Source organism: Daucus carota, chromosome 6 (genome assembly GCF_001625215.2).
Source record: "Daucus carota subsp. sativus chromosome 6, DH1 v3.0, whole genome shotgun sequence".
Lineage (NCBI taxonomy): Eukaryota > Viridiplantae > Streptophyta > Magnoliopsida > Apiales > Apiaceae > Daucus > Daucus carota.
Genome location: NC_030386.2, coordinates 32,573,388 through 32,601,112, shown reverse-complemented (window position 1 = coordinate 32,601,112; position 27,725 = coordinate 32,573,388). Strand labels below are relative to the sequence as shown.

General features: G+C 33.6%; 3 protein-coding genes across 3 annotated transcripts; all 3 read left to right on the top strand.

The window, feature by feature from the left end:
* The first annotated feature begins 725 nt into the window (after positions 1-725).
* On the top strand, positions 726-7,538 carry LOC108225472 (uncharacterized protein At5g03900, chloroplastic). Its single transcript, XM_017400341.2, has 13 exons — positions 726-1,262; positions 1,622-1,729; positions 1,817-1,917; positions 2,059-2,139; positions 2,927-2,984; positions 3,071-3,136; positions 3,401-3,487; positions 3,824-3,889; positions 4,243-4,376; positions 4,464-4,550; positions 4,637-4,700; positions 6,026-6,169; positions 6,934-7,538. The coding sequence occupies exons 1-13, from the start codon at positions 870-872 to the stop codon at positions 7,201-7,203; spliced, it is 1,659 nt and encodes a 552-aa protein (XP_017255830.1). The 5' UTR covers positions 726-869; the 3' UTR covers positions 7,204-7,538.
* A 258-nt stretch (positions 7,539-7,796) lies between these two features.
* Positions 7,797-10,550, top strand: LOC108226936 (iron-sulfur assembly protein IscA-like 2, mitochondrial). The gene is given in 6 exon segments (XM_017401929.2): positions 7,797-8,139; positions 8,142-8,173; positions 8,912-9,036; positions 9,234-9,264; positions 9,267-9,350; positions 10,145-10,550. Coding segments are annotated over 6 exon segments (471 nt in total). The 5' UTR covers positions 7,797-8,003; the 3' UTR covers positions 10,208-10,550.
* A 1,568-nt stretch (positions 10,551-12,118) lies between these two features.
* On the top strand, positions 12,119-19,676 carry LOC108225440 (protein CIA1). The gene is made up of 10 exons (XM_017400296.2): positions 12,119-12,407; positions 12,924-13,067; positions 13,571-13,792; positions 13,893-13,957; positions 14,218-14,283; positions 14,462-14,527; positions 16,431-16,493; positions 16,815-16,884; positions 18,678-18,761; positions 19,363-19,676. Exons 1-10 carry the CDS (start codon positions 12,219-12,221, stop codon positions 19,432-19,434), a joined length of 1,041 nt encoding a protein of 346 aa, XP_017255785.1. The 5' UTR covers positions 12,119-12,218; the 3' UTR covers positions 19,435-19,676.
* The last annotated feature ends 8,049 nt before the right edge of the window (positions 19,677-27,725 follow it).

The following is a 27,725-nucleotide window of genomic DNA, read 5'->3' as shown; positions in this document are numbered from 1 at the left end:
ATGTCAATTGAATATATTAAGATAATATAATAATTTTAATTTCTTAAATTTATAATACTAGTTGTGATAAAAGTTATCATGATCGATTAAAAATATTTTATAATCATTAATCAGATTAATCGATCAAATTTGTTATTTTAGATTCATGCTCCCGTCTTCTTGTGATTTTAGATTAATATGCAGTGAATTCCATGTTATTTCCCGCAGTTTATTTTCCTTCTTCCCGTTGATTAAAATAAACATTGTGCTTACAACTTCGACAAATTTTATCTAATGTCTTTCAGCTTCAATTTAGTCAACCACTTTTAACCAACACAGTTGGAGATACTCTTACAGATTTAGCAAATTTTATCTTATGTTTTACCGGTCCAATTTAACCAACGATTATAATTAACGTCATTAGAGATCTTTTTATTCTATGTCGTCCCAGATCATGAGACGCATTATCTGTTTCATCTGCATTCTTAGAGTTAATCCCACATAATTAATTTAAACTATTTTTCATTTTATTTTTTTTGTCAAGAACTATTTTTCATTATATAGTTACTGATGAACAATTAAAAATCTTTTTTCATCATACAGTTTCTGATTTGATATTTAATCGTATTTGATTAGAAAAAGGATTTTCATTATAATTTTTACGCCCGGAATCAAGAATACAAAAGAACACAGGGAGAAATAAAACTAAACACCCAACCTAAGTTACCCAACCCGGACTCGCCTTCAAAAAATAACCTCCTGTACGGTAAATTGGTCGTCCTTATCAAACATGAAGGTGAAAACCCTCTTTCACGTGGCTGAAATCAGAGTAAATAAATAGAAACATACACGCATTATTATTCACAGTTTCACTTTCATCATTCATCATTATGGTGTTGATGGCTGCATGCTGCAGGACACCACTCTCTCTCTCCACCAAGCTGTACAATAACAAACCTCCATCACTTTCTCTCCCACTCAAACCCTCCCCAATCTTATTTCTTAGGTCACACTCATCTCCATTTCTACACAGCAAATCACACTTTCTCAAACACAACAGCCTCTCCGCTCACGCTCCTGTAATTAGGGCTAGTAATGATGCCTTCTGTTCCTCTGAGACCGATAAGTTGTCGTCCGATGTACGGAACCGGATTTTGGACGCCGTCGATTTGTGTGGCCGGAAAGTCACCGTCGGTGACGTTGCTGGAAAGACCGGGATCAAGGTGGATGAAGCTCAGAAAGCGTTGCAGGCTGTTGCTGCTGACTCTGATGGCTACTTGGATGTGAGTATCCTTGGTCGTCTTTGTTCGTTTATTTTTTGATATTTTGAGTTCAATTCTAAATAGAATGTATATTTCTTGTTGTACTGTAGTATAATGTAGCATTGTTATGTGTCATTTTGGAGAAAGTAGTCAGGTTCTCGTTAATCATCTTCGAATACCGAAGGGAATTCAGCTTAAATTAATGTTTGGTGGATGAAAATGGAATTACGACTGTTATGGAATTAGTTGCTGAGTTTGAATCTGTGGTACTGAAACTGCGACTAATATAATTGCCAAGTAACAGATAACACTTCATGTGTGTTTATTTCTGGTCTGTTTGCATGTGTTTGAAGTGGTTACAGAAATTGTATACGTAACAGGTTTCAGATGAAGGTGATGTTCTTTATGTTTTTCCCGAGGACTATCGCTTGAAGCTTGCAGCCAAGTCAGTTAGGATAAGATATGAACCTCTAGTTGAAAAAACTAAGGTATTTTTGTAACTGTTTGCAATCTTCTCTCTGGAAGAATTGATGTCAAGGGATGTTTGTAAACCAAATTATGTATTCAAATGACAGTCTGCAGCTGATCGTGCAGTACGGTTTGCCTTCGGAGCAACATTGATTGTTTCAATTGTTCTTGTTGCTGCTGCAATTGTTGTTATACTCGCAAGTAAAAGGTATCAATTTCAGCTAGCAATAAAAGAATTTCATTTCATTGTGCTCTGAAAAATTTTCATTTGTAATTAAATGTTTTTGTGATATTATAAGCGGTAGAATGGTACTAACATTGAAATATATTTGATATCTCTATGTATCAGTGATGATGATGGCAAAAAGAGTAAAAGTAAATCAAGCAGCAGTAACCTGTTTTTTCTTGATTCATCACCTAATACCTTTAGGTAATGTGTGTTTGTGTTTATTATGTCAATTGATAGAGTAGCTGCAGATTCGTTAGCGAAATCCTTCATAACTATAAGCCTGCATAGAAGCAAACAATGCGATTTCCTTGTGAACTACATGATGATGAACATTGATTTTTTAGCCAATAGCATGGACAGTATTCAGGTAAGTCTTGCAAAGGATATATTGGTACCTGTAGTACCTATGTTAAGTGCTTTACGATATTGATAATTGAATGATTAAAATTAGATCACTTAGTCTAACACTCAGATCTTTAAATATACATTGAAAATTTTATAATTTAAACTGTTATACTATGTTGGAATACTTTGAAGAATATCTAAACTTTAAAGTTAAAATCAATGATCACTAACCTAAAATTATACCAACTTAAGTAACTTCCTTTGTTAGTCATTTAAGTTAATTAATTCAAAATACATTTTGTTTCTGTGGTCCATGTGGACTAGGCTAGCAGTTACATGTTTTTTGTTATGTTTTAGCCTGACCTTGATAATAATTGTTACAAGTACCAACCAGTACTGATCTTGATATCTTGACTATACTGGTTACCAGTATCAACCAGTGATGATTAAAATGAGGACTAAGATTGTTGGAGATCCTAAAATCTTGATTTAATTTCAATTTCATAGGTAGAACCTGCTGTAAGGATTTTATTACCTGCAATTTATATGGCCTGTTAACTATAAACTTGATGTGGCTAGCCTGCTTCTTTCTACATTGACTCGGAATTTTTACAAAAAAAATCACTTCTATGATTTCTCTTAGGTGGTTGGATGCACTTGAACCGCAAGCTGATAGCAATGGAATGAACTTTGCAGAAGCTGTAATTTATTAATTCTTTAAAGAGCCTACTTCATTTGTATGTTCTGCTTTTATTAATATATAACTCTGTTACTTTTTGTCTTGTAGGTTTACTCCTTTGTATTTGGTGATGGTGATCCTAATCAGGATTTTGAAGAAAAGAGGTGGAAATTGGTAATTATTTCCACCCCTCCCTCCCCCACTTCCCCTCTCTCCCTCCCCCTCTTCTTTAATGCTATCAACTATTTTCTTTATGGTCAAATATAATTTATTGGTAAATGGACCAATTCGGGAATTGAATCTTTGTAAGTATCATTTTTAAAACGATAAATGTTACAATTTCAATATAAAAATTCAATTTGACTGGAACATTACCCATGTGGACAGTTTTTAGGAATGGAATAGTATCTGATAACTCCAAGTGTCCACTATATGCAGATTGGACAATACATAGCATCAGTTGGAGGTGTTACTACAGCAGAAGAGCTTGCCCCGTATTTAGACGTAACGACCAAAGCGGAGAAGGTATATGCAGGCTTGGCTTAGCCAATGTAAATGATAGCAAGCCGTATGGCCTCCATTTTAATTATTTCTATTACACAAATGCCATTTCAATTGGTTTGTCAATGAAATAGATTCACCACGTCTAATGATATATAGAGCATTCTTATGTCTCATGTTCGTGGACCAATGTATTCTTGTTTATCTCTTATTCTACCCTGTTTACCTGGCACGGTAACATATACGTCTTTTTATAATCGTAGAAGTTGATATGTAGTTATACACTGTGCCCATCAAAAAATTGCTTCAGCAACAATCCTCCTTACCTGAACATCTGCACGTCCTTGTTGTATATTGCAGAACGATGAGGGATATATCTTACCTGTTCTTATTCGATTTGATGGCCAACCAGAAGTAGATGAAGAGGTAACTTCGAATTGTGTATTTGTTAAACACTTTAAGATCTTTACTCTTCACTGATTTCAGTTTAATTATCTTGTTATGTATCAAAAATACGACAAAAGTTGTATTTATGTGCATAAAGTGGTATGCTGTTTCAAATTTTTTAGATAAATTTGTCAGGTCCCTTCATCTCTCACTCAAAAAGTTGTCTGTTTGAAAAGCTTACATGCTTGTATAGTCGTATGAAACTTGAAGTAGCACTGGCATTCTAATAATTCTAATGTTTTAAATAGGTGTTCAGTCAAGAATTTCTGCCCTGCACATGATCATTCCAAATTCGATCCTTCTACATGATACTATGCAATCATTTTATGCAGGGAAGTATTCTTTATCAGTTTCCATCACTGCAACGAACTGCCTCTGCAGGCAGGAGAGGAAAAGGTCTTACTAAGGGCACTGACAAGGTTGTGCAAAATGAGAAGTTTATGAGGGAGAATTACTGGAATTTCAGGTCTCTATATATGATACTTTTACTTCAACTAGAGATTATAAGTTGTTTTTGTCTCTCCCTGAAGCAATTAGTGTTTTTACAATGTAGTAATACCACTACGCACCAGAAGGTAATGGTCGTGGGCTTGGGTGTCCTTAATAACCTTGGTGTATTTATTCTTGGGGCCCTCTTGAGGTATGTGAGATAACTTTTTTTTCTTTTAACTATTTCCTTGTTAACTGTAACATACATTGACACTTTTATTTCATTTGTTAATAAAGAGATAAGGAAGTTGTCAAGATCGGATACATCAGATTTGTGTCCTACATATATCCTTTACTTCAGGTACTCTTTCGGTTCTCACTTGCCTTTGTAAAGATGCTCTTTACTATTATCGCACATCTCATGCACTTTGATGATTAGTATATATGTACAAGTTCATGATGTTATTTGTTTCTAATAGATTATACATTAGTGAGTTTGCAAATTCTGTTCAAAGATGTTGATTTTTAGACTTAAAGAAAATTTCTTGTTATTTTTTTTTCGTTCTCGATTCCTTGCAAACTGATCTGTAATTTTGTAATTAGTGATATCTGTACCCGAGAGTCGAGACACAATGGTTGTTTGCAATGATGTGATATCTTATATTATAACACGGCAAAAACTGAGCAGTGCATTATGACCTGAACAACATACCTGTGGGTGTAATATGGTGATTGTTATGAGTGTATAGATCTGCATATGATGCTTGCGTGTATTATTTCATCTAAAATTATTAAGACCAGATATTCTTAAAGATTAGTTACTCCTTGCACACTTATGCATCTTCATCCTTTCTAGCAGTCATATCCATTCCGTTTAGTTCCTACTCCAATTTAAAAGATAAACTATTATTCAAGCTTCCTTGGACCTTGTTGCGTTAACGAATATCATGAGTTTTTTTTTGCTGGCCCATTATTTAGTAACTAACCACATTCTCCTTTCTATATTAATTATTTATTTGATAGTTTTTTAGGTTGAAAGCACCGACTTTCACAGATCTAGACTAGGAAGCACGGACACGGAAAAAAGGCTGCCGTATGCGTGTCGGACACGGCTGATACGGGGAAACGGCACCGACACGGCTGAGTACGTATCCGATACGCCATGTGGCGTGTCGGAACGCAAATGCAGCCGACATGCAACCAAAACCTCTGCCCAACTTTAAAAAAGGCCCAGTAATGTTTATAGCCTAATACCAGACGTCTTTTTATATGTATATAGATTCTATATGTATATAATTATTTAGCTATCTCTCCCTGTTTTTCATCATTTAATCTGATATACATACGCAAAAGCCTATATATAAATACATTCTATATATCTATTTGCTAAAGATCACTTGATTATATAAATATACGAGTGGGACAATGAGTTCAAGTGTGAAGTTGTTTAATATTCAACATATATAAATTATATATTTTATAAATACTATTTATTTTTTGCCGTGTCCCGTATCCAGGACTCTTTGCTAATTGGCGAATCCCCGTATCCCGTGTCATGTGTCCCGTGTCGCCGTACCCGAGTCGGTGCTTCCTAGGATCTAGATCTGAGCATTTGATCTCTGGATATTGATGCAGTTCTTGCTTATTTACATCTTACACATTGTTGAAATATGATAACCTATGCAGATCTATGCTGTATCCTATTTTGTAATTCCTTTCTTCCGAGTTATCTTCATTCTCAAGATAAACGCTGACATCAAGAGGAGGAACCAAGCACGGGAGCAACATGCCCAAGGACTTGAACTTCCAGATATGTCTCTAAGACGGAAGGTAAAAATAAAAAACTAGGATTGTACAATGCAAGGATACTACGGAATCCTTTATTTTTATATCTTATTTCTTTGTTATTTTTTTTGTCAAGGAAAAAAATCGTTTTATTGTCAAGGTCTTTCATATTTATTTAAATTTGTGAAGAATGTAGCATCATGATTTGAGTCATGACCAAATGGAATCATGTAGTATTTCTTGCAAAGATTTTAATTCCAATATGCTTTAAGCAGAGGTGATTTTATCCATTATGGTTCCTTGTAATACAATCTTCTTGCTGTATGGGTCTATCTTTTGAACAATAACATACAGTCCTTAACTATATCAACCTCATCTATCTTAATTATTATAAAAGAAAAAGAGATTCAAGTAAATATTCTATAAAATGAGGATGCCTGCTGGGTGGACAACCCCAATAAATGATATAAAAGCTAGTAACACTTGTGTTTCATATATATGAATTCTATTGTAAGCCTTCTTTGTATAGTATAGTGGTTTCTGGTGATGGCAAGAACTTGTATTTTACAGGTTGCTTCTTTTTTATTATCACGGTGTTTGGATTAATAGGAATGGTAATAAGCAAGGGTTCTCGAAGATATTGTATGTTGTCTCTACTAATTAAGTGTTGCTATGCAACTTTCAAGTTGTGCCATTGTCCTATACTTGGCTGGGCGACTAATTAAGTGTTTGCCATCCTTTTTACGTCAAAAATCCTACTACATTGAATTCGTTGGCTTCTGTAAATTTGTTCCTTTGTACTAATGCAGCTTCAGAATGCTCGAGACATGGCTAAGGGGAATGTTGTTGGCAACAAGAAGGTTGTCTATAGTACCAAAGAGGACTCAATTTATCAAAACCTAGAGGCTGATGAATGGGATCGGAAATTATCTAGAGGGAGAAACTTGAAGGTTAGGGGAATAATAAAGATTGCAAAGATGAAGTCCATTGGCAACAATAGCGTTGCCTCATTTGGTCAAGATATAGATGCAAAGGAATTGGAGCAGGAAAACTCAGACAGTGGAATTGGGGAGAACTGACTAAAATGATACTACAAACAATTAGTTATAATGCTGACAAAATCGAGAGGGATGAGAGGGAGAGGTAATGTAAAGTTTATGAAGAGAATTGGCATGATATCACACGACCTTTCCACACTTACCCTAAAGATGATGGTAATATGCAGGAGCGTTTTTGCTGTACTCTGATTTTTCCTAGGATTTGTGTGCAACATATTTTTACCCTTTATCAGCTTCATTTGGAGGCTGTGAAGCGGGAGCCATGCAGATGGCCAGATTTGGGGATACTATTTATTGTCTTATTTTCCTCTGCTTTTTTTGGCTTATATATGATATATCCATCATGAAGTTGTCAATATATTGGTGCAATAGATAAACTTTGACTTAAATTTTTTACGAAACTTTTTTTTTTGTCAATTTATTTTTTACGAAACTTAATAATTATATCAAATGCAAATATATGTACTTACTAGTTACTGGTAAGCGTATTTAATCAACCTATTAAAAAACTAAAAATACACTCAGATTAACTCTTTTATTAGAAAAGATTTGCCAGAGCTGTGCAATTATTTAAGTAAAAATTAATTGATCACAATATGATGAGCACAGGAAAGGCGAAAAAGAAAAAAGCAGGGAGCTCAAACATTTCATCAAACGTCATACGAACACATATATAGGCACACAACCAAAGATCATGGTCCTCGATCTTTACAACTCTTACTGTAATTTGAGATTCGAGCAGAAACACCACCAGCAACAAACAGTTATATAATGAAAATATAGCGAAGAAGACACTGTTGTTTTCTCAATCACAAATCACTATGCATCCCTCTTCTTCGTCGAGTTCGTTGATAAAGCGAGCTGTTCCTTTTTTGGCAGCTCGAATTCACAATTGTACAATTTTGACTATCAGAAGAAGAAATTCATCTTCTGCTGCTGTTTCTCAACCTCATTCCCCATTTGCGTTCACTTGATAGATAATTTTGTTAGGGTCTCTCTCTCCCTCCCTCCCTCCTCTCTCCCTCTCTCTTATCTGTATCTGCTACTTACTATTGGTGTATAAAAAATCACTCTCTAAACTCCATTTCACGATTTTGTCATAGTTGATGACTGTATTTGTATCTGCTACTTACTATTGATGTATAAAAAATGTTATATCTGATATCGCCTGTTGGCAATACAAATGTTTATTATGTATGATTTTGTTTACTAACGCGTACTGCTATTGATTTTTTCCACCGTATATGCTATTGATGTATTAATGTAGCTGCATCTGCTTATTGGTTATTTGAACCTGCCAAAACTGTTTTACTATCGGCCACATAGAAGCAATGTGATTAGCGTTTTTCTTTTTATGATCCTAGAATGCTGTATTAAAAGCTTGACCTTAAAATGGATAATATTCTAGTTACTATATATTATCATCAATCTAAAGAGAAAGGAAGTGATTATATATTTGGGGTTTCGACTATAGTGTGTTAGAATGCACACAATCTGTTAAAATTGATTCATATAACATTACAGTGTCTTCAATTTACAGTTTGTATCCTATATAAAGATGTGATGATGTATTAGAATAATTTATAATTTATTAAAAATGGCGGATAGAATTTGTTGGGTTGCACAAGGAATTATGTAGAATGTGATAATTTTCGATAAATAAAAAGTCGCATTGACTTTTTAACAATGATATGTTATTCGATACGACTGACATAAAAAATGCTTGCAGCGGATGCAAGAGTTACAAACAGGTGAAGATACAGAGAAGATGCTCCGATTAAGCATTGAAGCTGGTGGATGTTCTGGCTTCCAATATAAATTTTCACTTGATGATGAGACAAATTCAGATGACAGGTTACATCAGCTTATCGTAGTATCTTACTAAAATTTACTCTAATCGAAAGAGCCTAGGTTAACCGATCTCTGTAGTATTTATTCCAGAATTGCCCCCCCCCCCCCCCCCCCCCCCCGGGTCATAGTGCATTGAATACTCTTCCTTGAATTTGATTTGTTTTATTTTTCAAAATCTTATATGTTTCTACTATTTCTAGGATATTCGAGAGAGACGGTGTTAAACTGCTAGACTGGTAGTAGATAATATCTCATATGACTTTGTGAAAGGATCAACTGTTGACTATGTACAGGAACTTACACGCTCTGCATTTCAAGTAAGTTAATTGACTTACATAGCACATACTGTTGATAATTTAATTTCATCACTGCAAAATTGCACTGCATGTTACTCGTCTTGGTATAGATAATTATTTATCAATGTCTCATCATGATGTATGCGGATTATATGCTCATAGCCCTTATGTGGCACATGTTGTAGGTCATCTATTTGATTACTGCAAAATTACAATGTATGTTACTAGTCTTGGTATATTGGTAAAGATAATTATGTGCAATGAAAGTATATGAGAGCAATGCAAATTTCTTATGATAAGAATTGTGAAGAATGGAGTGGAGGGAAGAAATGCTATTCAATGTGAAACTAGACAGAATTAACCATGGTCTACGCCTAAAATGGAATGAAGAAAGCAAAATGCCGACGCATATATTAAGTTTATCAATACCACTAAAAAAGTCTGTTAAAATTTCGTTTCATTCTTGCCGCACTTCATTCCATGCAAGTAAACTCAACCTAATTCTGTTAACTTTTTATCATCTTTTCCACATTTTTTAAAGTGCGCGCGCGCGCGCACACATGTATAAACAATCACGATTTTCTTCAGTTTCTGGGCATAACGAACATTTGAACATGTATAAGTAATAATCTTCTCCAGTTCTTAGACAAAGGAAAACCGGAACAGAAAGAATTCTCAGTAAGAAGCTACGTAGAAATCAATAGAGATTGCATGATGAGATAATCTTTTCCTGCATTTGCTCTTTTTCTTGTAAATTCTAGAAACCAATTGATCTTTATCTTTGAATATTTACCTTCTTTGTGGTATTGGTGCAGGTGGCATCCAATCCAAGTGCAGTTGGGGGATGCAGCTGTAAAAGTTCCTTCACCGTGGGATAACATGGAAGCAACTTTTTCAAGAGCATGACAGTTAAAATATCATAGGCGGCCTTCACTTGTGAGAGACTTGCCATATTTGTATGATAACTACGAACCGCAATGGATCATACAATATGGGCTAATGGCTTATCTAGTGCAAGAGGATGCAGAGTAAACTGATATTAAAAGTGTAAAAAGTAAGATTGAGCATATGATTCCTCTAGTGCAAGATGGCCAAAGTAAACCTGTCTGGCTTGATTCATCTAGTGCAAGAATATTCAGAGTATCGGGTGTAAAATTTAAAACTTTCCTAATAATTATTTATTTTAAATCTCGTGTAAATTTGTTTTACGTGGAACTTAATCCTGACTATTTTCTTTTAGGTTGTAAGATAAGAAAAGTTTATGTTGAATATTTTTACTCGGTGCAATGCTTGGAACTTGGAAGTACACGCATTCTCAGTATAGTTCACTTTTATATTTATAGTATATTTGTCATGCTTCCAATCATATATCGAACGGTCTGTCCATTGAAGAAAGTTTTCCTACATGGCTTAGAGCATCTCCAACGGTGTTGGCTAAAATCGTTGGCTAAATGGGACCTGTAAAACATTATGTAAAATTTGCTGAACCTGTAAGACATTTTGCTTCAATGGTATTGGCTATATTGGTTGGCTATAATTTAAAAATAGTATGTTATTAATATTTTAGATTGTTAAAATAGAATATATCAGTTTAATATAGTAATAAATGATGTGTAATCTTCCTACAGATTTCTTACAGACCTGTAGAGGTTCGACAAATATAGTCCATAGGAGGTTGGCTAAAATTATAGACAACAGATTAGTGTGGTTGGAGTGCTATTTTTTCAGGACGTTGGCTATATTTTTTAATTTTGGAATGCCAACTCATTTTTTAGCCAAGAGTTTTGTATGGTTGGAGATGCTCTTAGGTACAAGTACGCCACTTTTTTATCGCACACTTTAATGTTGAAAGATGAATTTATAATTTTTATAATTCTTTTATTTTGTATAGAATATACTTTTATAGAAAATAAAATAAGTTAAAAAATATTGTTATACAGAAAAATGATCATTGTTTTTTAGATTGGAAATAGTTCAAGTTTTTTTGTCTGTGATGGTAATAGTATGAACGAATTTTCTATTGTGTGCCCACTAACTCTCATGAAAATACTAGCTTTCTGGCCCCCTGCATTCACACCAATTCCACCAATCAAAACAAGGCTTTTTCATGAAAATACGTGCTTATTGTGTGCGTTAGGCACACATTAAAAAGACCGTAGTATGAATTACTCACACAAATATGAAAGTTTAAATTATTCATTTAATAAACTAGTTGAAGAAATGTGTGACATGAATTAATAATAAAATCCGCGAGTGCATATTTATTCATTACTTGTTTATTTCTAAAAAAAATTAGAAAATAGTTTAAATCCATTTGTTGCACAAGTCGGGGAAAAAATGTCCGTAAAAACATCGAAATTATTTTGTAAGAAAAGGAAAGAAAACAGACACAGTACTACTCCCTCCGTTTCTTTTTTCTTTTCTTGTTTGTGATGTCGGTACTGTTCATGACATGAGACAAATTACCAATTTACATCTAATCTATAAAACTAAATATGATCATGAGTGATCTTGTTAGATTCGTGTTTACAAGTACTTTAATACAGTGAACTTTTTATATTTAATGCTATTACGAAATGAAAGATATTAACGATCAAAAATGTGTATTGGCAAACGTGAAAAGTACAAACAAGAAAAGTATTTAGAGACGGAGGGAGTAAAAATTAGTGACAGCAGTCAGGAAATGCAAGTGGCAGCTGGCACACTCCCTCTGGTGAAACGTGAAGAACAAGCAGCCTACGGAGCTACTAGCCTCAGAGTAGTGGGTATAGCTGTGAACGCAAAGCACTACTTATACTTACATACATGTATCTATATATGTATATAAATAGAATACAAGTCTGTCCACTGGCTTAGTTGTTTGAATTCACAAAACTTGGAGAGAGAGAAATGGCTGAGAAGAAATATGAACTCCAGGAGATCCAGAAGCTGCAAGGTCACACAGACAGGGTATGGAGCGTCGCCTGGAACCCTGTCGCCGGCACCGACGGCACTCCGCCGATTCTCGCTTCCTGCAGCGCCGACAAGACCGTCCGTATCTGGAAGCAAAATCCTCAAACTTCTGCTTTCAACTGCGTGGTCTCCCTCCCTCTCTCCCCCCCCCCCTCTCTCTCCCTCTCCCTCCCTCTCCCTCGCTCTATCTCTCTCTCTCTCCCCCTCTCGGTCTCTCTCTCGCTCTCGCTCTGGCCTCTCTCTCTCTCTCCCCTTTCTCTCACACGCACACGCATTATGATCAGTGAACTCGTTTCACCGGAGATTACGCACACGCACGCACATATTTTGATATAGGATCCTAAGATATAATACATACATTTTCTCATCCTCTTCATTCACTAAACTCATAATTATTCTTTTACTCTGTTTCTGTTAATTGCTGTATGCTTTTCATCATTTGTTAGAGTCTCAATGTAATATATACTGTTTGCATTTGCTTCAACTTTTACAAGTATAATTTGCTTTGGTATATGTATTTAGGTCTGATCTGACTTTTATATGTATTTGCACACACATATGTATTTCTGTTTATTCCTTACAGCATGATGTTCTTGTTATCATCATAAGAAATTACTTATGTCCATGCTTATGAATATGCAGGGAAGAATGAGAGTTCATACTGAAAGTGTGAGATCATGTTCCTGGTCACAAAATGGTCATTTGTTGGCAGTGGCAAGCTTTGACGGCAAGGTTTCCATATGGAACAAGACTGAAACTGGCTTTGAGTTTTGGCACTTCTTAAAGGTATTATTGAAGTGGCAACTTCATTGTCATAATCACCACTTAATTGTTGCCAGTACTTTCAGTCAATTACTGCTCATATCTGTCTTTTGCAAGTACCACTACCTGTTTTGAGGAATATTGCCAATTTTAGGGGGACTTGAAATGGATGTTATGCTGTACCTGTGGAAGCATTTTAATCTATGGGCTATTTATAATTTGCACTCATTTTGTCATATTTAATACTATACACAAATAATTTTTATATCACTTCCTAGTTCGTTTTGGGGGCACGACTAATTCCATTCTCTCCCTAGGTATTATTATCCTCATTGAAATAAACTAAAAAGTTATTGAAATTTTAGCCAATGTGATAATTCAGAGACCGAATACAGTATGATATGAGCAATAAGACAATAATCCAGAAATTATAATCCCATAAAACAGACATGGCCTTGAAGTCAATATTTTAGTGACCTCTTTAATTTTTCTATATAAGGGAAGTCTTATTGTTTTATTCATAACAGGGTGACAAGAATATTGAAGTTGAAAGTGTCTCTTGGGATGCCTCTGGCGCTCATCTTGCCACTTGTGGCAGAGATAAATCTGTTTGTATCTGGCGTGTTGAGGATAAATACACATTTGAAGTGATGGCACAATTAAGAAAACACAAGCAAGATGTCAAAATGGTCCAATGGCACCCGTCCGATGAGATTTTGTTTTCATGTAGCTATGATAATACTATCAAGGTGTAAATTATATTAAATATTTTTCTTGTAGCAGGTGTTTCTCTTGTTGAGCTGAATGGAGTAGTATACATTTGAAAACTTTGCTTGATTCCATCTGCAGGTTTGGCCAAGATATTCTGACCATGATGAGTGGAATTGTACTGAAACTTTGGATCATGCAAAAAAGTAAACCTGGAGCCTTCCTTTAATTAAATATAAGTTTTCACATTATATATTTGATTCTTCGAAGCTGATATAATACTTCCCCAGTAACTTTATATTCTAATCCGAAACCAGTAGACACACACACACACACACACACACACACACACTCACACACACACACACACACACACATATAAGTAAAAATACTTTGAATTGTGATGATGATCCTGTGTATTACACTTCTAATCTGGTCTTATAAAGCTATGCCATCCCTTCTGCAGGGGACACTCATCTACTGTCTGGTCTATATCTTTTAATGCCACTGGAGACAAAATGGTTACTTCGAGGTATAGATCTTCTTACTTTCTTGCACAATGCTGTTTGGATATTTTTACCGCTATTTTGTGTTGTCCGGCTGTGTCTTGCTGTGTTTATGATGTTGGAAAAGATACATCCGTATCAGTTGCTTATATAATAATACTAGTTGTGCTTCGTTAAATGATACTGTCCTTGTTGACTTTGCAGTGATGATCTTTCCATAAAGGTATGGGGTGCAGAGAGGAGGCAGTCTGGTGGTAGCTATGGACCTTGGTACTCAAGTCTTATGTTTTTGGAATTGCTTAAATACTTAATCTCTGCAAGCAGTTTGACTTCTAGGTCCTCCTTACATGTTGATTGTCTAGGACTTCTGTTAATGGAATTTATGTGTACATATTCGTATGGGGGATGACTATATTATGATTTCTCAGCTCTGGAGTCATTTTATGCATGTATTCAAACATGTTTACCCATTTTGTAGTAATATCTTGTCAATCCAAATCAGGGACGGCGCTGGGGGAGCGACCGCGCAGGGTGACCCGAAGATGAAGGGCCCCTAAATTCATAAATCCATGTATATATACATATAGAAATTTTACTAAAAAAAGTTAGTTAATGAATTTTTTACAAAATATGCAAGAACAACATATTTTTGGTGAATTTTAAAATTTGGTATATACTTCTTGCTTATAACATGTTTTTAAAGTTCATTTTATTTAATAAAAATTATTTAACTTTATATTAAAGTAAAAATTAGGGCCCCTAATTTGAAATTTCGCACAGGCCCCCAATATTTTTGCCCCGCCCCTGATCCAAATGATAAATGCTTCCCTCCTCGCTTGGTTGCAAGTAAAATTACATTCGACAACCTAAATTTTCATTCTAATAAGTCCGAAGCATTGTTAGGAACTGAGAGAGAAGAGGAAAGGCCCTTCTTCACTCAGGAGAGAGGTGAGATTCATGATATTACCAAGGTCCAAAGACAAGAGAAGAGATTAGGGAGACAGGTAAGATAATATAGAGGACGAATCTCATAAAATTCAGAGTAATAAGAGATGAAGAAAGAGATATGTATAAAATATAGGAATTGAATATAGTAGACAAAATCGACATAATTTCAGGGAGAGAAAAGCTAACAGTGTAGCTATTAAAGCGATAAACAAACTGTGGATCTACTCCAATTTATTCATACTTAAATTAATAAAAATGACAATTACACATTTTAGTATTTATAGTACTCGTCAACTAGCCTGGATCACCTATGCTAGAATTAACCTTCACTAACTTGATTGATATACTATTAACATTCCCCTTTATAATTGAATTTATATGCCTCTCCTCTTATTTGACATCATGACACAAGTTGATTATCTGAAACTGGACACTCCAATTTGCTCATCATTTATTTGAAGAAGCATTAAGCAATTGATATTTTGGTTGAAGATAGATGAAATCTTTATTTGGGAGCATTGCAACTTAGGTAATTTCTGACCAGAGAAAATAAGCTGAGCTTAATTTTTTGACTTAAGTTCTGTAACCTGACAACGACTTTTTACTTAGGTGGCAGATTTTTGTTGGTGGAGATTTTTGTGCTTGCAGGGGGACATCATTATTTATGAGATAGGAGCCGATAAAATGCTCCACATAATCAAAAAGTGGTGGCGCACACTAGAAAAATCCTTTTCTGAATATTTGTAACATCACTATCTATCTTGTCAAAACCGATATAGTGATATTTTATACTACTTGCTGGATCTAACATTTTCATAAAGTACTAGATTGTTCAGAATTTAAGTGCAAATTGAGAGCTCACAAAATTTAATATTAGATACGCCTTTTACCCTCACTCCTACCCAGATCTTCAGTATCACTGAGATCCTGTTTGTGTTGTAGATTGAAAAAAGTAACTCCATAGGAACTTATGTCTTACTTGTAAGTATCTTGTGGTAGCCTGATAGGGTACAGCCAGAGATTTTAAGGATTTGACAGAAAGTATTGAATTTATGTGATGCACTTGCATGAAGATAATCGTGGATTAGTTAATATTAATATCCACAATAAAGAATTTTACTTGTCATGTCCTACAAATGGCAGTTTTCAGCTCAGAGATAGGATGTGCAGATTACATTTAGTTAATGATAAATGCTAATGAAACATGTGTATTTGGGATTTTCAGGAAACATCTTCAAACTCTATCTGGCAATCATGATCAAACAATTTCCTCAGTCCATTGGTCAAGGTACTGGATCATAAGAATGTCCTGCTCTCTTCCGATTTATGGTTCAAACTATGTTCTTGTATGCATTTTATAATATTCAAAAGAAACTCCTATGGACAAAAATTAATATTAATTTTCATTTTCTAACTAGAGTGTAACTGTAAGTAATATAAAAAAATCGGGTTTTGAAATATGAATGTAGAAAATCTTTTTTAACTGCATTCTAGTAGGTTGAAAGTATTTGTTAACTGCATTTGTAAGTAAAATCTCAGTAAATGTAACTGTCCATCTCTTCTTACTTCCTGTCTTGATATTATTAATTTTCACATGCAATTATTACAGCGAAGGAATAATTGCTAGTGGAGCAGCGGATGATGCGATTTGTTTATTTGAAGAGAATCAGGATGGTTTGGTATGTTTATACTTTTTTGTAATTCTCCTTGCATGTTCTTTTGTTAAGATAGGTTTGGTGCATATACGTCTTTCTAAATCGACTCACAGGGTTTCTTTTGTCCTTACCCGTCTCATTAGAAAGTATAGTAGCAATACTATGCCTTATTCTTCTTGCACATTGTGTTTTTCCCCTTTGCTTGCATGGTAGAAGGAAGTTATACTCCTCAAGGCGAGTTCATGTCTCAGTGCATTTCTTCTGAAGCAGTTTTTTCTTTTGATAATGGTTTTTGATGTCATACTACATAACTACAGTTGTACTTGGACAGATACTTTTGATACCTACCCCTCTCCCCTACCGAAACACACACACATACACACAAGAAAAAGGGACTAAGGGAAAGGTAAATTAATTTTGTGATTTAAGTGCTGGATTTTAGAACCCCCGCAATTAAGAATTTTGCCTTAACTGATTCATCCTGGCAATGTTCTCCTGTACATACATGACTTCTCTCATTAGAAAAGTTCTACTCCGCTAATTAATAGTGACCCTGCTTTGACACGTCTACTTTCTTTTTTCATAAACCGTTCCTTATAAGAGATCAACAATAATTTTATCTCTGTCCACAAGCTTTAGAAATGAAATTTTCAATCTTGGCTTCCCGTGTCTTGTTATGACAAGCTAGTAGCATAGTCTTTCATTAACTTGCTTCAATATTTTGTTCTAAATCATTTTGATGTTTAAAGTCCCTTGGACTTAAATAATTTAAGGGTATTGGGATCTTAGTTCGTTTTTTTCTTAAAAAGCATTACCAGCAAATTGACTGATTCGATCTTATAGTAAATCTGTGGTGGAAATATTTTTAAGAGCCTAAATTGAGTTTTGTAGTAAAGTGGAGGTTAAGCAGAGCTATTTAATTACCTAAGCAGATGCCAAGACTCAGTAAATAGAAGCAATTCGGTAAATTTAGAGGGCAGGGAGGGTAAATGGTATGAAATGAATTGTGAAGAAAATTGCAGATGGGAAGGAGGGAGAAGAGTGAATAAAATGCTCTAGTGCGTGGGAAGAATGTGATGATTGCAATGAGAAGAATGTGAAATATTTGATAGTTAAATGAGTGGGAGAAACCAATAATGGAATGGACATTCTCTCTTAAATTATTCGAATAAGGTTATGTATAGATTTGCACAGACATTACCTTGTATTATAATTTGTTAGGCTTATGTATAAATTTGCATGAAATGACTGAAATTTCATTCCTTCCTCCCAATAGAACTTCAGATAAGAGACTAACAGTGTTGAATATTACAAACTTATAGTCCAAGGCGAAAATGTTATAAAAATTACATAAGCGAGTTGAAATCGAGTCCTTCCAGTACAACTGAACACTAAGATCTGTGTCATCCTTTACAAAGTACAAAGAATTTTGTAATAGACTGAAACATATACTCTATTAGTAATTTAGTATTGTAGTCTTCATTTAATACTGAACAGTAGTATATTTAATCGAATAGTAAACTATGTATGATTCCTGACTTAGTGACTGTAGTCCTAGTTCTAGGGGCATGCTGTTTCGAAACTTGTTAAACAAGTTAGTTGAACACGTTTCTGTTCTGCTAGTCAAGTTTGATTATTTGAGGAAATTTGGAAATGATTATTGTGTTCTCTGTTACGCATACAAGGGCCATGTGTACTGGTTACTAACGAGATTATCTACTAAATTTTTGCTTCTAAATGATAATTGCTTACATGCATACTCTCATTCAGCTAACTTTCTAGTAGCAATGGATCTTTACTGCCTTTTTTTGTCACAGGAAAGTGGAGCAAATTATAAATTGCTTTTGAAGAAGGTGAAGGCTCATGAAAGAGATGTAAACTCGGTGCAGTGGAGCCCCAAGGTAACCCCCCCCCCCCCCCCCCCCCCACCCCCACCCCCAGCCCCAGCATATACTCCATGGTCTTGTGTTGGAATCTTCTGGAGGTCTGACATAAGTACTGTTTTCTCCGCATTACAGTCACTCATTTTACTGGTTATTAAATGATCTATCTTCTGTATCTTGTTCATACCGAAGAGTCAAATTTCCCGGTATTTAAGATCCCAAAGCTACTTACTTCATTGGTGCAACTGTGTCTCTTAAATCTTGCAGTGTACTGCTATTCGTGATGGCGTTCCATTTTCACTTTTTCTCAGTTTATGGACAGGAATTCCAGTAATTGAATTTTTTTCCCTTGGAACTAAGAGAGTTACATTTGGGGTTACGTTGTTTATAATTGTTAAGTAAATGCTTTTCTCAGAATATTTCACAAAATAAATTACTATGCTACCTCCAGGAAAGGTTGATTGAAGTGTAGAAATACTTGGTATCCTCCTGTTTACATTTTGGATTAGGGTTTAAGTTAATAGAATAATTTTGTGGGGGGTCTGAATCCTTTCAATCAGGGTCCAAAATCTTCTTTAAAATATCTCTTTCATTTATGTTCTACTGTATCATTTTCCAGGAGGTTGGGCTACTTGCCTCGTCAGGTGATGATGGAACCATCAAGATATGGAAGCTGATTTCTCCCCAGTGACATACATGTTTAGTAAATACGTCGAACATTCAATGTTGTGCGATAGCAGCTTATGTAATCTGCAGATTTCCGCAGTGATAGATTCTGATGCAACTTACAGCTGAGTGATTTCTGTATCTAATGGTCAAACATGATGGTTAGCTACCTGTTATTTTCTGAGAATAAACAGAAAGATTAATAGCATACAGTGCATTTTGACTTTTGAGTCATGGTAACAAAATCCCGTGCCTTTTCATTATCTAATATGTTTCTTCGTTGTTTTTCAAATAATTTTTTTGTCCCCAGTAATTTGATATCACGAGTTACAGGGTGCAGTAGAAATGAATGAAGTGTTTCGAATAGTCAGGATTTGGCACCACAATCTTAGAGTATTATGTAAAATCGGAGACCACGTCAAGTGTCCCTGGGTCACAGACTCACAGTTACAGTTTCATCAGTGGCTTGAGGGCTAGGATGGACACACAGACATTAATAGCTGGTTGGGTTTTACAACAGTGACGAAAAGGTGATCCTCATCAAACGATAAATTATTGCCACCCAGGGCAAGATATTTGTTGATTGGGATAGTCACTAGGCTAGTGGACTACGAATCTGTGTTTAAAATTGATCTTTGTAATGAACGGCCCATTAGGAACGAATTATGGTGTAATTTAAGGTAGGTTGCTGTTGCATACTGTAACAACAACTAAACAACTTTTTGCTGTTTGAGGTTGTTGTTGTATACACTAACAACAATTTTTTGCTGAAAAACCTATGAAAAAAATGTTTGGTAAATCTAAAAACAACTTTTCTCAACTACAGTTTTTAACTGAAAAGCTAATTTTAAAAAAAGCAAATCTTTTTTGGAAAAAGCTGTTTTTAACTTTTGCAAGAACATGTTAATTTCACTATCAAAACTCACCAAAAACATTATTTTATTATATCATACTTCAAAATAAACTTATATAAAAAAAAATACCAAACAGTTATCTATATCTACAACAACACTTCTTTTACTAGCATTTTTTCTGACAACACAGCAATTTGTAACAACACAGCAATTTGTAACAGCACTACCAAATAGACCCTAATTCTTAAAAAGTTTTTTTGTTATTTTATTATTTAAGTTACAACTAATAATATATGATATGGGTCAATTTATAACCATTTTTTTAATCTAATTTGGTCAATGTGATATTTTTAATAATTTTTTCATTCATGAAATTCAGATATATTCATCTCTAATTTTAAGAAATATATCATAATATTGAGATATTCAATTATATTTTTAAATTATCGTACAAAATCCTGTCCAATTTAATAGGGATTTAATTATGTTCAAAAATTTGATGATATCCAATTAGATTATTTAAAAGTCATTAAGATTTGATGACATTCAAATGTTAATAGATATTTTTGAACTGATAAACTAATGAATTTTAATACATATATTTTGAAGCATTATATTTAAATATAAAGATTCTACATTAATTCCACAACATTTTATCTAAAATTCGTAGTATATAAAAATCAAATATAATTTTCCACAATTTAAATATATTATATATAATTAATTTAAACTACAGTCGATGGCGACCCCTAATTATTCTTTCAAAAAGCTCATAGTAAAGCCATGTAATATCAACAATTAGTATTGCTACATTGAGTAATTATATACTGTGCGTAGTGATTCTACTCCCCCGTAACTCTTATTTCTTATCGAATGAGTTGAGTATGAATATTAAAAAATATGTATAAAATAATAAACACGAAAAAAGTGAGTGAAGTGATGGAACTCATTGATTTTTAATGTATTAAAAGAAGATAGTTAAATAAAATTAGTGTGAAAAGGGAAGAAAATTAAGTGGACAAGTACTGAGATTCATTGATTATCTATGATAAGTTTTGAAATATATAGAATTAGATAACATAATAAAAGAAAATGGTAAAAAAATGATGAGGACAAGAGAAGTACTCTATTAGTTTGGGGTTTGAAAGTAACAAACGGGGTCAAATTTTGAGTTCTTCCACCAATCTTCTACCTTGTTTATGAATCTCCCAGCTACTTTAATCGCCGGATAATAAAAGAACATGGAAACACTTGTAAATAACAGCACTGATTTTTTTTTTTTTTATCAGATTTATCGACCACTTTTTTTTTTTATAAATAATTTATCGACCACTTTTAAAAACAGGTTTAAATATTCTTCTTTGAAAGTTGGTTTTATTCATTTTGACAAGCAACTTAAGACGCTAAAATCTCTATGTTTTGGGCAGGAAAAATTTGTCCGTATATACCTCGAATCTAGTTAAATAAAAATAGAAAAAAATAGATTAAAAGTTTGTGACAAACTGACATGTACGAAATTTTAGGGCTCCTTCCAATTTCTAACCACCCACAACAGTTTCTTTACAAAACTAACCATCCTTTTTTTCGTTTTACAAATGTAACCACCCTAATTCTTTACGGCTCAGGCGAACACAAAAGAGAATGTTCGCCCTTGCCAGGTGCGAACACCATGGCACTTATATGTTGTGTACGCCGCTGCTGGGGCGGACACAGTGTGCTGTAATAATATTAGCTAGTCAGTATATTTGCCAGACTGGATCAATTTAGAGAAGATCTGGATCGATATGATGTGCGCACACCGGTTTATAAAATGAAATTCATGGGTAGGTTTCATGCATACTATCGTAAAATTTTTCGAATTGATTAATTTCCGTAATATTATTAACTGATTTGATTTTTGTAATCCTATTAATTTTTATAAGTTTTTTTATTTATTAAAATTAAAATATTATATCATTTTAAATATGAACAATTATAGAATTTATGATGTAAATATATATTTCTTAATAAATAACAAGTACAATAATAACTAAATATTAAATAATATTTTAATATTAAAATACACACGATACTATTTTCACTCTTATTAATCCTTCCGATTAATTCCTGATTTTTTATTAATCGATATCGGTAGATCAGCCGACTAGGTTCGATAGATATCTTTTACATATAATTTTTAATTTCTTTTGTTATCGACAAAAAACTAAAAAGTGGTGATAACTTCTTTACTATGTGTAATACATTTCTGAAGTATATTTTTTGGATCGTTAAAATCAATATTTAATTAAAAAATGTTACTAATTAGAACTAAAAACAAATATTAAAAAAATAAAAATTAAGATATTTAATTGTGATTTTAGAATATTCAAAAAAAATAGTGATATTTAGTCAAGATTTTCTAGTTAATTCAAGATTTTTTTGTATTAAAACACTAACGAATTTTATTCGTGTACTCCCTCCGGTCCATTGTATAGGACGTTTGACTTTTTACACGTATCTTTAGAAAGTTTGACCATATATTTAAAATTGATATTCTAAAATTTTCTTTTTTTGAACAAAAATATTTATGTTATATTTTTATTCAGAAAAAAAATTACAAAAATATTTCCTGTCCCATTCACTTTTTATTTTCTTTTTAAAATCTGTGGTCGTACGTTGTATTTCCTGTCCCATTCACTTTTTATTTTCTTTTCCCACGTATCTTAAACTTTTTTATAAAATTTGATATTATACTTTTGTTTTAAAAATTTTGTTTCCAAATGTAAAATTTATATATAAAATTTTTATGTTGCATATAAAATGTTAAAATAATAAAAGAAATATATTTTATAAACAATTTGAACCCAAACATATATAGTTCAGTCAAAGAAAATGAATAGTTTGACAATGGGGCCGTTTGAGTGAGCTTAAAATAAGTGCTTCTTGCTTAAAATAAAAAAGTGAAGTAGAAGTTAGAAGTTAGTTAAGACTGATTAAAGTGTTTGGGAAAAAAGCGGAAGTCATGAAACAAAAGTTAGGAATCGTAGCTTTTTATAAGTGCTTCTCAACTTTTTACACAAACAGTACGAATAATTGCTTATAACTTAAAAGTCCAGAAACGGGGCTTAAAATCCCCGCCAAACACCCACAATATTTATAATGAAAATTTAGTGATGGAATGCAGTCCGGTACTAATGTAGTAAAGTGACACGAAAACTTCCCACAAAGAATGTGACACAAAAACAATAAGACTCAAGACAAGTGTACTAGCCAGTATTATTACACTACAGTTTAACACATAACATCAAATAAGTGTCATTGTGTTCGCCCCTGGCGAGGGCGTACACAACGTATAAGTGTCATGGTGTTCGCCCCTGGCAAGGGCGAACATTCTCTTTTGTGTTCGCGCGCTGTAAAGAATTAGGGTGGTTACATTTGTAAAAAAGGTGGTTAGTTTTGTAAATGATCTGTTGTGGGTGGTTAGAAATTGGAAGGAGCCAAATTTTAGTGACAGCTGGCAGGTACACGCCCTCGCTTCCTCTGATAAAACGCGAAGAACAAGTAGCCTACTACCTAGCTACTAGCCTCAGAGCAGTGGCTCAAGCTGTGAACTCCAGGCACTACTTACACAGTTATACATAAATGTAACATGTGTGTATTGTATGTATAAATAGAATCAAAGGCAAATCATATATAATCATTACATATACTCCCTCCATCACCTACTATAGTCTCCGACACGGACTTCAATGTTCCTGTAAAGAAAATTTGTACTCCCTCCGTCGCTAAATACTTTTCCTGTTTGTATTTTTCACGTTTGCCAACGCACACTTTTGATCGTTAATATCTTTCATTTCGTAGTAGTATTAAATATAAAAATTTCACCGTATTAAAGTACTCGTGAATACGAATCTAACAAGATCACTCATGACTATATTTAGTTTTATAGATTAGATGTAAATTAGTAATTTGTCTCATGTTATGAACAGTACCGACATTACAAATAGGAAAAGAAAAAAGAAACGGAGGGAGTATAATTTATTTTTAAATTTTTTTGTTTCTGGATTAAAATTTAGATGTAAAATTTTAGTTCAGGAAAAAAAACCTCAAAAATAAGTTACAAAACTATATTTTATAAGAATATTGAAATGCGTTTTAAGTAGTTGAAAAAAAACATATAAAATTAAATAATGGGACAGAGGTAATATTATAAACAATTCATTTAAATTCCAGTCGAGCTCAACTCCTAATTATTCTTTCGAAATTAAAGCCATGTCATATCAACGTTTAGTATTTGCCACAATGAGTAGGTGGACATACGATGTCTAGACACTAAGTGACATTAAAACGTCTCGATTTCATTTTGAGCGGTAGTCATTCTTTTTACAAAAATTGGTTCTAGACAGTTTAGCAGGCCAATAATAAAAATATATTTTTAATTGATAAAATCTCAAGTTTTGATTATATAATAAAAAATTCAGTATTCACTTGTATTTAACTTGATATCTTATAAAAAATATAAAATAATTAATTTTATTTAATATTTCTTACATTGTGTATAAGAGACTAATTGATATATGTTACTATTTATTTAATCAGCGATCGTGTATATATTATATTATATGTATCGAAGTATTTATTTAATACGTGATATGATATTATTTTACCTCTACTAGTCGTAAAAAATAGATAAAATTATTAAATTATATATAATTATGATAATTTAATAATAATAATATACGTCTGATTGATACTCCAGATAATCTTTTCGATTTTTTCAATTTCCTGATTAACCACTAAAAGGTACGCGGACCGTTCTATAACATCTCAATGTATTATCTCTACAAAAACTCAATCCTAAATGAAAAATTCAAATCATAAACTCAGAAGACCATAAGAACCAATGTTCGTTTTGGCTCCTCCTCCTCCTCCTCTTGGTTAAGGACAATCCACATTGATCCATTCTGTATACACATTCACATACTCAGAAGTAAAAAATAAACATTGTGCTCATATGTTTTATGCAAAGCATACGTCACTGACTATACATGAACCAAAAAAAAAGAAAAATGAATTAGTCACTTAACATTGTATCAAAACTGAAGCTTGTGGGAGACTCATAACACCTTGAGATTTTGGGGGAGTGCTACGGAAAGGATGATCTTTTCTTCTCAATATAAGGCCACAGGGGTGATATGATCTTTAAAAATGATATGAACAAGTACATTTTAACTAACGCAAACTCGCTACTGCAACTAATTATTCAATTCACATTAAGCATAGTATAGAAATAAAAAAAGTCAACTTGGGATATATATGATCCAGTAGGTAGCAACCGAAAGCTTACTTTAAACTACAGCACATCGACATTGAATGACAAAGTCAAAGAAGATGACAGTTAGATTTTACACATAGCAAATAGCAAGCTGTCTATTAAACACAAACCACCAATTTTCTTTTCGAATTATAGAATAAGATCAGTTATAGATACTGATCTGCAGTTAACAATGCATTGAATTAAGCAAGGGATGCAGTTTAGTCAACAAGAGATCACGTATATTCAAGAAGAACAATGTATTCTCAAGTTTCATACACATAACATCCAAGGCATGAACCAGGTATATGGTTTTGTGGCTCTGTGATGAATAGAGTGGAGATGTGAATACCTGTAATTTGGCGGCAGAAGAGAGCAGAGGAGAAGAGGAGATGAAAGCGTGCGTTTTTATTATGATACCTGCGTGTATAATCTTTATACCTGGACGTTAAGGATTGGCCCATACCCACCTCCCCCCAAGGGTTTGAAAACCTAAATTTTGGAGGTATGAGGAATGGGTATAAAAATTAAAAAAAGCCCAACCAAACATAAGGTATGGGTTTAGAATGAGGTAACCCCATACCTGATTCCCCATCCCCCTGAACCAAACGGGGCCTCATCTAATGCTTTCTAAAACAGTGTCGTATATAATAATTATATTAATTCTGGTCTGAGAGTAATAAACGGGGTCAAATTTTGAGTTGTCCACGGTTTATGAATATTCCAGCTACTTTAATAGGTAAATATAAAAAACCTACTTCCCTCCGTCTTTTTAAATTTTATATAATTCATTATTTAACATGTATCTTACTATTTTTATAAAATATAATTTTATAATTTATTCAAGATTTTTTAAAAATAAAAATTTAATAACTAAATTTTATTTAAAAATATTTTTTATAAATAAATTATAAAACCATACTTAAAGAAACAAAATTATAGACACATCCTCGCATCCTCGGATAAAACGTGAAGAACAAGTAGCCTACTACCTAGGCACCTAGCTACTCGCCTCAGAGTAGTGGCTCTAGCCACTACAAGAAAACAGATCAAAACTGACCGCACAAAACCGACCGTAGCATTTAAAACCGACCGACGGTCGCGTGGTCGGTTTTAACTCGTCGAAATCACAAAACGACGACGCTCTTGGTGACGTGGCAACAAATAAAACCGACCGTCGTGACGACGGTCGGTTATATGTATGACATGGCACCGTTATAACCGACCATTCTTCGTGGTCGGTTTTATTTTTCGCGGAAAAATAATTAAAAACTAGTTTAAATAAAAATATCTGTGCGTCAGCCCCTTAAACGACGTCGTTTTTTTTGTTTGGTACTAAAACCGACCAATTGGTCGGTCGGTCGGTTTTAAGCTGCAGTTTTTATATCACTTTTTATCTAGTAGTGAGCTCACATTCACTTGAAATAAAAATCAAAGGAGAAGAAAGGAGCTAAAGTGGGAAAGAATTTTTGCTTGCAAACATTTCAAGTAAGTGATTTTCATTTCTTTGCATTAAATGTGTGTGTGGTGGGTGTGTTAAATGTGTTTGTTATATTAAATGTGTGTGTTATTACATTGAATGCTTGTATTGAATGTATGAAATTCATGTGAAATTATTTGTTAAATGTATGTGTTATTACATGTGTGTATTGAATGTATGTGTGTATGGAATGTATGTGTTATTAAATGTATGTGTGTGTTGAATGTATGTGTGTGTTAAATGTGTGTTAAATGTGTGTGTAGATGACAAACTTGGATCGAAGTTTGATTAATAATCAAGTGCAAAGTGATAAAATTTCGTTAACTCCGGAATATAGGAATGATGTAGAAACTTTTTTAAAATTTGCAAGTGAAAATGGAATGGAAGAAGATGGTACAATGAAGTGTCCTTGTAAACGTTGTAGGAATTTGAATTGGTTAAGTATCGATGATGTTAGATTCCATTTACTTGCTAAGGGGATGCTTGAGGGTTATACCGTTTGGACATCACATGGTGAAAAAAGAAGAAGAAAACGTAGTCGAACATCGCATAATCGTTATTGTGTTCGGGAACCTGCGAGGGTTGAACAACCAGGCACTACTTACACAGTTATACATACATGTAACATGTGCGTATTGCATGTATAAATAGAATCAAAGTCTACCAGTAGTAACACTTTGAGTTAGTTG

What these genes read in the sequence shown, in the direction of transcription:
- LOC108225472 (XM_017400341.2), top strand. Translation starts at nt 870, where the DNA reads ATGGTGTTGATGGCTGCATGCTGCAGGACACCACTCTCTCTCTCCACC. An exon ending in AACCAGAAGTAGATGAAGAG is followed by an intron (nt 3,890 to 4,242) that starts GTAACTTCGAAT and finishes CATTTTATGCAG; the next exon opens with GGAAGTATTCTTTATCAGTT. An exon ending in GAGAATTACTGGAATTTCAG is followed by an intron (nt 4,377 to 4,463) that starts GTCTCTATATAT and finishes TTTACAATGTAG; the next exon opens with TAATACCACTACGCACCAGA.
- LOC108225440 (XM_017400296.2), top strand. Translation starts at nt 12,219, where the DNA reads ATGGCTGAGAAGAAATATGAACTCCAGGAGATCCAGAAGCTGCAAGGT. An exon ending in AGTTTTGGCACTTCTTAAAG is followed by an intron (nt 13,068 to 13,570) that starts GTATTATTGAAG and finishes TATTCATAACAG; the next exon opens with GGTGACAAGAATATTGAAGT. An exon ending in GCTATGATAATACTATCAAG is followed by an intron (nt 13,793 to 13,892) that starts GTGTAAATTATA and finishes TTCCATCTGCAG; the next exon opens with GTTTGGCCAAGATATTCTGA.